This window comes from Lynx canadensis, chromosome F2, assembly GCF_007474595.2.
Source record: "Lynx canadensis isolate LIC74 chromosome F2, mLynCan4.pri.v2, whole genome shotgun sequence".
In the NCBI taxonomy this organism is placed as follows: Eukaryota; Metazoa; Chordata; class Mammalia; order Carnivora; family Felidae; genus Lynx; species Lynx canadensis.
In genome coordinates this window covers 19,056,327-19,069,861 of record NC_044320.2, presented here as the reverse complement: position 1 = coordinate 19,069,861, position 13,535 = coordinate 19,056,327, and the positions used below count along the sequence as shown (strand labels likewise).

Below are 13,535 nucleotides of genomic sequence, written 5' to 3'. Positions count from 1 at the left end.
AGTTTTCTGTTTTTGACACCATAAAGGTACACAAAAACTTTATGGCTTATGATCTGTTTTGAAAGCAAAATGCAAATACAGCATGCTGTGACATTTCAAGAGCCCAGGCCCTGGAGCTAGAGTGCCAGGGCTCAAATCTGAGTTTTGTCGCTTGTTAGCTGAATGTCTTTGGGCAGTTTTTCTGCCTCCTCCTGCTTCTGTTTCCTCATGTTTGAAATGGGATTAATATCACCCACTTACTAGGGTTATTGCGAGGAGTAGACGAGTTGATGCATAAGCAACACAATGGATGCCAAAAACCTGTGAGCTGTTATTTGTATTATCATTATCATCATCATTACGTATCAGTAACAAAGTTCAATAGCAATGCAGAGTAATGTCAAAGATGTTGGAGACAGTGTAAGGTTCCTTGTAAATGGGGGATATGTTCAATAAAGAGACATAGCTTCTTGGTTGCATCATGGACTCTGGAACCAGACTAACAAGGTGGAAGCCGCTCTGCAGCTTACTTGCTATATGACTTTGGGCAAGTTTTCTAACCTCTCTGAGCTTCAAGTTATTTTTAATATTTAAATTGGAAATGACGGGGGCGCCTGGGTGGCTCAGTCGGTTGAGCAGCTGACTTTGGCTCAGGTCACGATCTCGCGTTCCGTGAGTTCGAGCCCCGCGTCGGGCTCTGTGCTGACAGCTCAGAGCCCGGAGCCCGTTTCAGATTTTGTGTCTCCCTCTCTCTCTGCCCCTCCCCCATTCATGCTCTGTCTCTCTCTGTCTCAAAAATAAATAAACATTAAAAAAAATTAAAAAACAAATAAATTGGAAATGACAAAGGTTGTTATGAGGATTAAATGAATTATTTATAAATTGCTTAGAAAGTTGCCTGGTATGCATATATTTTCACTCTTATGTGGATCCTGAGAAACTTAACAGAAACCCATGGGGGAGGGGAAGGGAAAAAAAAAAAAAAGAGGTTAGAGTGGAAGAGAGCCAAAGCATAAGAGACTCTTAAAAACTGAGAACAAACTGAGGGTTGATGGGGGGTGGGAGGGAGGGGAGGGTGGGTGATGGGTATTGAGGAGGGCACCTTTTGGGATGAGCACTGGGTGTTGTATGGAAACCAATTTGACAATACATTTCATATATTGAAAAAAATAAAAAAATAGACAAAAAAAAAAAAAAAAAAAGAAAGTTGCCTGGTATGAAGTGCCATATATTAGTTTTTAAGTTAATGAATGTGAGTTTAGAGGAAAGGAATATAACAAGGGTAGGATAGTCACAGAACACTTTGTTAGGAGCCAAGGGACTCTGATGTAGGTCTTGAGTGATTCATGGGCTCTAGAGAGAGCGGAGAAGATTGGATTTTCCAGGGAGAAGAAGTAATATACCCAGAGTCATGGAGGTAAGAAAGGGCAAACTGAGACCAAGAGAGAAGTTGGCCTAATCAGAGGATTTGTACAGGAGATAACAGTTGGAAGGTAGGAAGGGCTGAAATAATTGTTTTTTTGTAAGTAAGGATATGTATCTTCTAGTTACCCATACAAAGTCACGTTCTAGGACACTATTAACACACTGAGTTATGGGGTGCTCATCTTAAAATGTAAATCAGATTATATCACTCCTTTGCTCAAACTTTGCCATTACTTTCCATTATACATAGAATGTGTCATCCTTAACATGGCTTACAAAAGCCCTACATGATGTCTGCCCTCATACTAGCTTCTAGAATTCTAGCTTCCTCCTGTGTCACATTTCTGTTTCCTTAGTACCACAGAGAGTCTTTCCGTTCCTTGAGCACATCACATCCCTTTCCATCTCGGGAACTATATACATGCAGTATCCTCTTTCTGGAATACTTTTCTCCCAGTCTTTTCCTGATAAACTGACAGTCATTCTTCAGACTTTGACTTAAATGTTAACTTCCTGAAAAAGGTTTTCCCAGACCTTCCTCACTTTAAGTTGATTCCTTTTGTACTCATTTTCTGTATCTTTCTTTGAATTATTTTTTACATTTTAAATTATATACTATGTATGTAATTTTTTATTAATTGTGTGTCTTTATTCTGAACCATATGTTCTTTGAGAATAAGGAGTGTGCCTGCTTACTGTCTCCAATACCCTAGAGCTTAGTACAGTACCTGGCACATAGGAATTCATTTCTCCCCAAATAATGTTGATCAAATGAAAGAAACCTTGAAGTTTGTTTTTTTGTTTTGTTTTTTTTTTTTTGGAGCCCGAACTGAAATTTGACAGGTTATATATTTGAACATGACTCCTCTAAGAATGAAGTTTTGATTTTTAACATTCTTTGTAGCTTTTGTTTCAGTAAATACATCTATATGTGAATTATACAGCAAAGGAAGCAATAAGGTCAATCATGTTTCATATTGTGACCCATTGTTTAACAACCACGCTCATTAGGAATTATTGACAATCGTTAGAGTTATTGATCTGCTTTCTTTTTCTTTCTTCTTTCTTTCTTTCTTTTTTTTTTTTTTTTTTTTTTTATAAAATCTCTAGCATATATAACAAATAAAAATCAGCATGGAGAAAATGTCTTGATCTAACCATTTTATATAATCATTGCCACAGAGTTGCTAAAAACTTCCAGTGCCAAATGTGATATCTGAACTCCAAAATGCAGTAACTGTCTCCTTCACCTCAGACCACTGGGGACATAAACACACTGTATAAATGGGTTTTCTAGGTAATTTTATAAGATCACAGTTTTATAATTTCAAATATTTTAGTAAGAATCTCCTAGTATGTGTTTATAATTCTTGCTTTATTAAACAGAATATGCCAATTACAATATAACCTTTTCTTTGTGATCTATTCATATTTATGTATGTCAGGTTATAATGGCCTATATTACTATCCACATATTATCATCTGCAGTATTACTTCCTTTTTGTTTGCTGTGATTTGTGTAGGGAAGGTTTTGAATCCCTATTTCCCTATAGAATCACTTTTATTTCTTTGTTTCTCCTGTAAAGTAAAACACTTTTTTTTTTTAAAGAAGCAATGTTCTTGGTTTCTCGGAGGCCCTTTTTGTGCTTTTTGGTTGTCAGCATGTCCTGGTGTCCTGACTGCCACAAAGATAAAATATTGTGTCTTATTTTACTGTAAGAATTCAATTAGATTATTCCCCAAAAGTGCATCTGAATGTTTGTTTCGCCTCTGTCATTTATATTTATGTAAATTGTGTAGCTGGAGTGAACAATTAATTATATTGTAATATTTAGGAACAATAATGTTTACTTTTATTTAACATTCTTGTATTCTTTTGTGAACTCAGCATGTAAATGTTCAGATCTGCTAATGATATTTTCTTTATACTTTTAGTGGAAAGCCATGTCAACATTAAAAAGTAGATTATTTCATTATAAAGCTACTGCTGTATAAAATATTTCAGTACCCTTAAGAAATGAGAAGTGGTATTTTTGGATGGTGTTTGCTGGGAACCATCCACTGTAGTAATTAAAGATATTTTGAAATGTTCAAGGTTAAATAGCTTAATAAATAAAGGGAAAAGAACATGTAATTGGCTTCTATTTTCATTTATGTTTATTTTTTTTCTTTCTCGTATGTAAAAACTCCTTTACTAAATCATCATTTTGTAAGACCCCCAAAGTATAAAATGGGTATTTTTGTCAGAGCTGATGGTTAGTCAAACAACTGATGTCCATTAATTTTCAGTTAATTTATTAGAACAGTGTGTAATAGTTCAAAAAAAATTTTTAAAATAAGATAGTTTTGGAATCCCAAAAGTAGTACAGTTAGTAATTTTTCCAGTGTTAAATAGTTTCGATGTACTAATAATTTATCATTTGAATGGAAGCTGTCTCTTTAGGTTTTTGATGAGAATTGTGATGTTTTAGCAATCTCTGTGTTGGTTCATTGTAACATAGTAACTAGAAAGATAAGCACACTCTTACATAAAATATTTTACTAGTGGTGAAATAACACTTAATGTTAGCAATTTACTTGAAGATGTATATGTTAAGGCATCTTACGTTAATGGATAAGTGAGAATTCTTTCTAAGGTAACCTTTATCTGAGAACATCATATGTTATTTACTATATTATCATACTTTTGAGAATGAAGTAATCTCTTTTCAAGATATGAAATTTTCCAAATAATGCTATTAATTCCTGTTCCTGGAATGAAAATCACATAGTATATCCAGTATATTCTCCATACAGTTGCCTCCTTTTCATTTAGTTTCACAAAAAAATAACAAAGTTACGCTTTTATTCACAGGAGTCCTCATAGTGCTAATTCGTTTTCTGAATTCTAGGGCATAACTTTTTTCTTTCTTTCTTTTGTAAGTTTATTTATTTTGGAAGAGACAGAGACATGGGTGAGTGGGGAAGGGACACAGTGAGAGGGAGACAGAGAATCCCAAGTAGGCTTTGCACTGCTATTGCAGAGCCTGATGTCAAACCCAGGGATCTGTGAGATCATGACCTGAGATGAAACCAAGAATCGATGTCAACCGACTGAGCCACCCAGGTCCCCCTAGTGCATAACTTTTCTTATGAGGAAACAGTGAAGTAGGCAAAGCTTAACAGTGGGTTTTTTTTTTCATTTCCAAAAAACTTTTTTTTTAATGTTTATTTTATTTTTGAGAGACAAACAGGAAGTGGGGGGGGAGGTGCAGAGAGAGGGAGACACAGAATGCAAACAGGCTCCAGGCTCTGAGCTGTTAGCACAGAACTGGCTGCGGGGCTTGAACTCATGAACTGTAAGATCATGACCTGAGCTGAAGTAGTACGTTTAACCGACTGAGCCACCCAGGCGCCCCCCAAAAACTTTTCAATGGCATTTTGCTTGGGCCATCAGAGATATCCTTAATGAATGCCTGAGATAAGTACTATGCAATTAACCCAACATGGCTTTATATATATACATGTACACATGCACATGGATGGATGGATGGATCTACATGTATGCATTTTTATATAACAAAATTTAATATGTTAATCACTTTCAGTACTTATGTATGTTTCTTTTGCTTTAGACATCAGTTCAGTGGAACCTGGTTCTTCAAGTCTAATGGAAACCAATCCCCTGGAATGGCCAGAAAGGCATGTTCTTCAAAATTTGGAAAGTTTTGAAAAAGCTAAACAAAAAATGAGGTAATATTTAAATAGCTCAGTATTTTTAAATGAACATTTTTTTTTCTTAATCCTTAAGTTTAGTGTTTATGAAATACAGGTAGTTTCTAGTTTTATTAAAAGGAAATATATGCAGGGGCGCCTGGGTGGCTCAGTTGGTTAAACATCTGACCAACTCAGGTCATGATGACACAGTTTGTGGGCTCAAGCTCTGCGTCAGGTTCTGTGCTGACAGCTCAGAGCCTAGAGCCTGCTTTGGATTTTGTGTGTGTCTCTCTCTCTGCCTCTCTCCCCTGCTCACACCTTCTGTCTCTCTCTGTCTCTCAAAAAGTGAATAAAAATGTTTAAAAAATTAAAAAAAAAAAAGAAGGAAATCTGTGCATTCTATAAGCAGTAGGTAGAGTATTTACAGAGTAGAATGTTCAGAAAGTAACTGTTCTTCCTGACCTTCTACTTGTACCTTCTGGATGTACATAATCATAGTTAACATTTTAGTGGATGCCTTTCCAGACCATATGGGTGTTAGAAAGTAGACTAGAGACAGTAAAGTATCCCCTAAACTGAGAAGGCACTTTGAGATGGAAAAACAAAGCAAGCCACTCCATACCTTCTACACAGTTTTGTTCAGCGTAACTCACTGACAGGGTTTCAGGCTGATGACAATCCAGTGCTTAGCTATTCTCCACAAAGTCTGGACCTTAATCCACAGATTTTGTAGAGTGAGGGGATAGGCAGAGGTCATTGTAAGAGGTCAAAGTGTTTAACATTTAGCAGACCTCATGGAGCCATCTGTGTGCCAGAGGTCGAGAGAGGGGAAGAAACTCTGCTATCTCTACTAGTTGTCTGAACAACTTTAGGGAAGATCAGAACAAGCCTTTCCACATTCTGGTCGGGGCATACGTTAACCTCTGAGAGGCTTGAAACACGAGAGAAGTCGTCGCATGAACTAGATGGAGCCAAAGATGGGTCAGTATTCTCAGAACTCCTACATCTGGGATACTTTCTTGACCTTTGCTTTCATCTTTTTTGTTGTTGTTGTTTTTTTGATAGCCCTGTTTTAAATTCCTAATAATTCTTTTTTGTTCTCAGCTCCCATTTTTTTCATTAGCAACCTCTTCTTTTATTAATAATGAGAATTCAGGAGATACTAACGGGATATTAATTGGAGTCTTCTTTTAATTTGTTATATCTGCTCCTTGGATATCTCTTTATCCTTTGGATCCGTTCTGTTTGTTCCTCTGGTGTTTTTCTCTTATGTGTATCTTTCCTCCAGTGCCTGTCTGGTGGTCCTTGATTGTTTCTAGCTTGGAATCGAGTACCAAGCTGCTTTATATAGGTAGTTGGTGTTTATTTTCTCTAAGTGTAGACCTGTTGCCTGCCTGCTGTCACCTGAATGTTGGGGGTGGGGAGATGCAGGGGGGAGCATCCCTGGTAGACTTCACTGTAGGGCACCTGTGAGGGTTCCAAAAGGGAGGCAGCCTTGGTCCTTCACTCAACACTGCAATAACAGGGCTTTATTCTAGGGGCATTGACACTGAGACTGGGACAGACACAGTTCTGGATCTTCGAAGAGAACAGTTTCTCTGTTTTTCACTTGGAGATAAAATTGCAAGGGTAAAGGGAGGTGTGAGAGGGTGGTACTTGAACAACTGTTCTAGTAGGGTTCTTAAAATACATTGCCTGATTTCTGCCCGTTGCCACTCAGCCCAAGTGTAGTCTCACCATGGCTTTGTGGGATGGGAGGAAGACAGATTCTACGTTTTTTTGTAGACTTCTCTCTAGCTCTCATTTACATGCTTGCTCTAGTTTATTCCTTTTGTTTGGCCCACCATTTTTTCACCTTTCATTTCTTAACCTTCTTATGAATTTAGTGACTGGCACTTCATCATTGTGATTTCCATTTGTTTTGAGTGGGGAGGTTAACATGTATGTTTAATGCACCATCATCTTGAACTAGAAGCCTGTTTGTCATTCAAGATCTAGATCAAATACCACCTTTCTCTTAAGTCGTTCATAAATGTTGCAACTCAGTGTTCTCTTTCTTCATTAAGCACCCAAGGACTATATCATTACTTCCTTCATGAAACTTGTTTTATTGTACTTTTTATACCTCATTATGCATTGGTGTATCTGTCTCCTTTCACTGCCCTCACCTCCTTCCTCCTACTCAAGGCATACCTGTATACTAAATTACAAGCAGTGATTATGAGTCTATACATTATCATCAGTGAACTCTTTTTAGTATCTCATGATGATATTTACAAAGTCATTGCTCAAAATTGCTCAAATACTTATGAGTGTATCACCATATGGGTAGATATCATCGAATTCTTGGTTAGGAACAAAAGTTATGTTGCAGATATTCAGATTTGTATTTTGTTAAAACAGGCTTAACTGGATCATTAAGGAATATCCCGTAGTGAAATTCCCGTAGTAGAATTTGGCTTTGGACAAACTCACCTGTTGTGTGACTTTGTTGCCTCATCTTTAAGATAAGAATAACAATCCCAGTTCTGCTTCAAAGTTGTCAGTGTTTAATGAGATAATGTGTGAAAAAATACTTTGTAACCTTGAAAACACTGAACAAAATAAAATGCTATTATTTAATTTATTTATTTAGTTATTTTAACCTAAGTCCTATCCTGTGTATATTTTAGCTATATCTTGGTGGTGTAATTTATCATAAACTGGACTTTTAAATTGCTTTGGGAGGCACCTGAACGGTTCATTTGGTTGAGCATTTGGCTCCTGATTTTGGCTCAGGTCATGACCTCGTGGTCCAGGGTATTGAGCTCCCCATAGGGCTCTGTGCTGATAGCATGGAGCCTGCTTGCGATTCTCTCTCTCTCCCTCTCTCTCTCTGCCCCTTCCTTGCTCATGTATGTGTGTGTGTGTGTGTGTGTGTGTGTGTGTGTGTGCATGTGTGCGTATGCATGCATGCTCTATCTCTCAAAAAAAAAAACTTAAAAAAAATTTAAAATATTGCTTTGATATCCTTGTGTCCAGGGTTCTATGTAAATGCAAATTATACACATCCCCATTGCATCTAGCCTATAAGATGACTGGGAGTTATATTCATTAAGAAACCTTTGTGAGTCACTGTTAGAGAATAGCTATGTAGAAATTAAATTAAACTCATAATGTAGCTCCTGCCCTCCTAGGGAATGAAGTTTAGAGAAAATATTTGTGTATTTTCTTGTTTCACTCTTTTTATTAGATTTATATTTTCAATTTAAAAATAAAGGGGATAGTAGGGGGAGAGGGGCACTGTTGGTAGATTATTGATCTTTAATGTATAGAAATAGGAGTCTAAAACCATAATGTCAACATTTTAATCATATAATCGCCACTAAAAATGCTGGATTGGAGTAATAAAATAATCAGGGAATAGGTGAATTACTATGAAGTCAGGAAATTAATTTTCTGTACAGGTATTGAAAGATTTGCACTTTGGTGACAGAGCAGTAGCATGATCTGTGATAGTGCTTGATAAAACCGTTAGCATTCTCTGGAACTACAGTATTTTCCTTTTTCTAGTTTTTAAACTTCTGTGAGTTTTGGGGTCCTTCGCAGAGTGATAGAGTAGAAAAAGTACCTAATCAGAGTCACTCTAGTTCTGTCATTTTATTTTATTTTTAATTTTTTTTTAACGTTTATTTATTTTTGAGTCAGAGAGAGACAGAGCATGAACGGGGGAGGGGCAGAGAGAGAGGGAGACACAGAATCTGAAACAGGCTGCAGGCTCTGAGCAGTCAGCACAGAGCCGACGCGGGGCTCGAACTCACGGACTATGAGATCATGACCTGAGCCGAAGTCGGACGCTTAACCGACTGAGCCACCCAGACGCCCCCTGACTGTCATTTTATTTTTAATTTCTTTTTAACGTTTATTTATTTTTGAGACAGAGAGAGACAGAGCATGAACGGGGGAGGGGCAGAGAGAGAGGGAGATACAGAATCGGAAGCAGGCTCCAGGCTCTGAGCCATCAGCCCAGAGCCCGACGCGGGGCTCGAACTCACGGACCGCAAGATCGTGACCTGAGCCGAAGTCGGACGCTCAACCGACTGAGCCACCCAGGCGCCCCCTGACTGTCATTTTAAATGGCTGTGTCACCCTGGGCTTATGGCTTGTAATGCAAACCAATGTGTGTTAGTATCTTTATCTGAAAATTAGTAATGATGATTGTTTTCTGGGCTTGGTATGCTGACTTTCACTTTAGAAAGTACTTATTTTCAGGTGGTAACTTCATTTTGAGAGAAGAACTATTCTGTCTTTGTTAAGGAAATTTGTGAGGATTAAGAACATATTGTATGTAAAGTAGTTTGAGAAGTATAAACTCTTGTATATATTTCAACTGTAATAATGATTCAGTGCTTATTCATAATGTTATAATCATGGCTAAGAGAAACCTTGGGGAGATTTCTGATTACTGTCTCATTTCATGGTTGTGCCTCAGGTAATCTTTCAAATTCATAGAAAATTGGAACATTTAGTCCCTACTGTCAAAATTTACGAGATTATGGGGTTTCCGAACGTACAAAAAAGTTTAGATTTAAGTTTTATAGAATTGATAACTTCACACTCCTAAATAATCATGCCATCACTTATAAAGAATAGAATTATGTTTATATTAGTTAAGTAGTAGCATTATTGCTGTGGTAACTGCAAGTTTCACCGTGACCTACAGGTTTTTAAAAATATACTTGTATACTAAATGATTCACAAAGATTTTACATTATTTTCTTTCCTAAATAATAATTCTGTAGTTTTCTTTGTCTGTTGTTCTTGTTTCTGCTCACATCACCTTTTCCTGACTACGGTGAATTCTAATCCATTTTTAATTAATCTACATAACACTATTTCTCAGAACTGGTTCATTACCTCGTTCATCTGAACAGTTGCTGGGCCACAAAGAGGGTCCACGGGATTCAGTCACCTTATTGGATGCTAAGGAATTGCTGAAATTCTTTACTTCAGATGGATTACCAGTTGGAGATCTTCAACCTTTACAGATTCAAAAGGGGTAAGTTATAAACTTGTAATTGCCAGTTAACTTCTTAAAAATCATTTGTAAAGCACATTGCATCTCATTTCTTTAGTCAGTTGATGCCCTCTGCTGCTTAGGCAAAATTCTCAAGGATGATCCCAGTGTTCCTCACATTTTACCTTAGCCAATATGCTACTGTTTTGTGGTATTGGATATAGGGAAAACAAGAAAGCAACCTCTGTTTACTCCCTGTAGAAGTCAGTAGCTTCTACTTTGTATACAAAGGACAATGCTTATTTAGAAAGAATTATAATTTGACTTGTAAAAAAGTTTTAATTCTTTTTTCTGCGTTATTCTTTGGTTTTGATTTTGCCATTACCTGTCATGACACTGTCAGTCATGCCCAATATTAGCAAAAAGCACAGCCTTTCAACTGAAGAGAATGGAAAAGCACAATAAAAATGTTTTTGAAACTGTAATATTACTAAGAACTCAGTGTCTATATGAATAGTTTATAACTGATTTGACTTCCAAGACAACTTCCATTAAGTTACTAGCTAATATAATACTGGATGTTGCTAAAGTTGACTTAATGAATAGGTAAAATTGTGACATCGGTTAATCATGAGATTTGAATCATTTGTTCACCATCCTGATTTCTTTTTAATGTTAATCCATTATTTTGAAAACCTCCCAGAGGACCTTAAAAATTATAGATCACTTTAATCACTTTTACAAAACTTGTTTTGGCAAATATTGATTTTAAAGGTAAATTTTGGAAGGCATTTCTTTCAAGGTAGTTATATTTCACAAATAATCCCGGAGCTCATTGCCTTTATGTGCATGTTTATGAGAGGGAGGCAGGGAGGGAGAGAGAGGGAGAGAGAAAAGGAACAACTTTGAAAACTTGAGGATCTTAATAATTCTGGGTCTTAATGACTTAATGATCTTAGTGACGTAAAAATTGTGTGATTTTTCCTTCCTCATAACTTTGAGAGGTTGATAATCTTTTTCATGGGAATCAAGAAAGTGAAGAATTATATACACATTTTCATTTATTTAGCTATTGGATTATTGTCCTTCCGGATCATTAAATGTGAATTGACAAAGTCAGATGGATTTGCCAAAACTGAATTATATAGATTTTGCTCTTTTGAACAGAATGTCTTTCTAAATGCACTGATGGAGCATATACTCATAGTGGAGATTTTTTTTTTTTTTTTTTTTTTTTTTTGGTAATTTTCGGGCAATTTACTTAGGAAAATTTGATATGGTTCCTTAGTGTTAGAATGACATCATTATCCAATATATCTTCTATTAATTGTTAAAGTCGAACCATGAGCTTTCATAACAATGAATCAAGAACCTGTGGATTCTTACTAAAATGTCTGCGTATGCAAGGAGCTGTTGAAATGTTAAAGTATAGGCATGACTCCTGTGTGTATACCAAAGAAATATTAAACACTGACAAAATACGTATTTATTGAAACATTTCTTTTAGAAAGAACAAGTTCTGAGTAAAATTAAAGAAAAACACATAAAGTTGCTAAGAGGGTTGAAATAAGAAATGAGACACATGGGTAAAGGGAAGAAGTGAAATGCTAGGTGCCTGAATTGTTTTATATCAAGAAGTCATTCGTTTAATAATGAGTCATCAAAATACTGGGGTCATTAAATTAGTGTTACTAATTAGTGTTACTTTTTGTGGAACACTTTAAATGGACGCGTTAGAATATAATTCTGTTTTTAGGGCTCATTACTTAGCATATGCCTTACATTTTAATGTAATAATTTCAAATGCTTATTAATAGCAACCTAGGTAATTTTCAGTGGCAAGCGGGCAGTTTTTATTACTAAAGCCATAGGGGGGGAAATGTGAGAGAGCACAAGTATTTATGGTACTGTACAACCTGCTTGCCTTTCTATGTGCCATTTCCAAGTTTTCATTCTATTGACTATGTAAAGGCCACCACTGCATTGTTCTCCCATTCCCATATAACCTATTCTCCATCAGGAACATGATCCTGAGCATTGGAACAGTGCCTCTCAGCTCAGGCAGAGAAGCAGGGGTTGGTGGGAGTGGGCACCTACCAGAATAATCAGAAGAGCTTAACCTAATTGCAGTGACCTTTTTCTTCCTGAGATTTTGATACACCCCTGCAGGTCTGCATGTGGATGGGGTTGAGCATGAATATTTTATGTAAGCTCACCATATGATTAGTTCTCACCTACCTGCTGATTGAAAAACTACTTCAGAAGCAGAATTGAAGTCAGCAGTCTCTGTATCCTCTGGTATTTAACAGGATGCTAACTCTTAACGTAGGTGTCAAGATGACTGCATTTCCAGGCAAAGAAAAATCTGGATCCCTTATAGTAGGAAGTAAATACTTTGTTACCAAAAATTTCAAATTAACTTTATTCCTCCACAAAAAAGAATTTAACTAAATGCATAAACATTACGTGACTACACCAGGAAAAAAAATCCTTCAGAAATAATGCAGCTTCTCAAATTTCCACTATAAATCATTTTTCATTCTTGATTTATCCATTTCTCAAAATAGTTTTGTGAAGTAAATAATAAAGAACATCATGACTTCAGAAACTTGAGGCACAGAAAATGCAAGTGACAAACCCACTTAAGGCTTAACTTTGTTTGATTTCCTTCTTAAGCTTTCTGATGTTGCTTACACTTTATCCCATAGAAGATTCAATTATGGAGAAGGAAGTCAGATTTCTTCCTTTAGGTACCTTCTTGAACTTTCTCTTTGTCACTAAATAAACGTTAAATACAAATGAAAAACTTTTTGTTTTAGGGAAAAGACTTTTGTTCTGACACCGGAACTTAGTCCTCGGAAACTTCAGGGTTTACCTTTTGAAAAAGCCTCAGTATGTCATTATCATGGAATTGAGTAAGTTTTTATTTACACCTTACTCTTCTGTGTGTTGCTGATGAAGCTTTTCTTATGTGAGTGTAAAAGGTATCTGTACCAAAATGGTATAAATTGAGATACAGAGTCAAAGAGAAAGTCTATCAAAAAGCGTTATAAAGCAAAACATTGCATACACAAATTAAGAAATTGTCTTCGATTGTAAAAAAAAAAAAGTTATGTGTGATGATTAATCAGTTTTTATAGCATTTAAACATTCTGTTATTAATTACCAGATATTTTAATCAAAATTATTGTGGTCCCTGTGTTATAAATGTGTATTTATACTAGTGGTCACATTAATATTCCCTGTTCACTAATTACATTGTAATTGCTCAGTAACTATTAGATGAAATGTGTTCCCATTTGTAACACATTAATTGTGTATAAATTTTTATAGTATTTTAATTGACCAGTCCGAATAAAATTTCAAAGGATTCTTTTGCATAAAGGTATTAAAAGTTTCTGAGCTAATGTGCACATCTACCATTTTCACAAGAACAAGA

At 36.1% G+C, this 13,535-nt stretch overlaps 1 protein-coding gene across 1 annotated transcript in view; it reads left to right on the top strand.

Moving 5' to 3' along the window:
* The window catches only part of LOC115506163 (MDM2 binding protein), a 78,499-nt gene that overhangs the window by 51,651 nt on the left and 13,313 nt on the right, over nucleotides 1–13,535 (top strand). Inside the window, exons 15-17 of the mRNA XM_030304031.1 lie at nucleotides 5,019–5,136; nucleotides 9,983–10,138; nucleotides 12,916–13,011. Of these exons, the coding sequence (XP_030159891.1) occupies nucleotides 5,019–5,136; nucleotides 9,983–10,138; nucleotides 12,916–13,011 (370 nt within the window). The remainder of the gene's footprint in view (nucleotides 1–5,018; nucleotides 5,137–9,982; nucleotides 10,139–12,915; nucleotides 13,012–13,535) is intronic.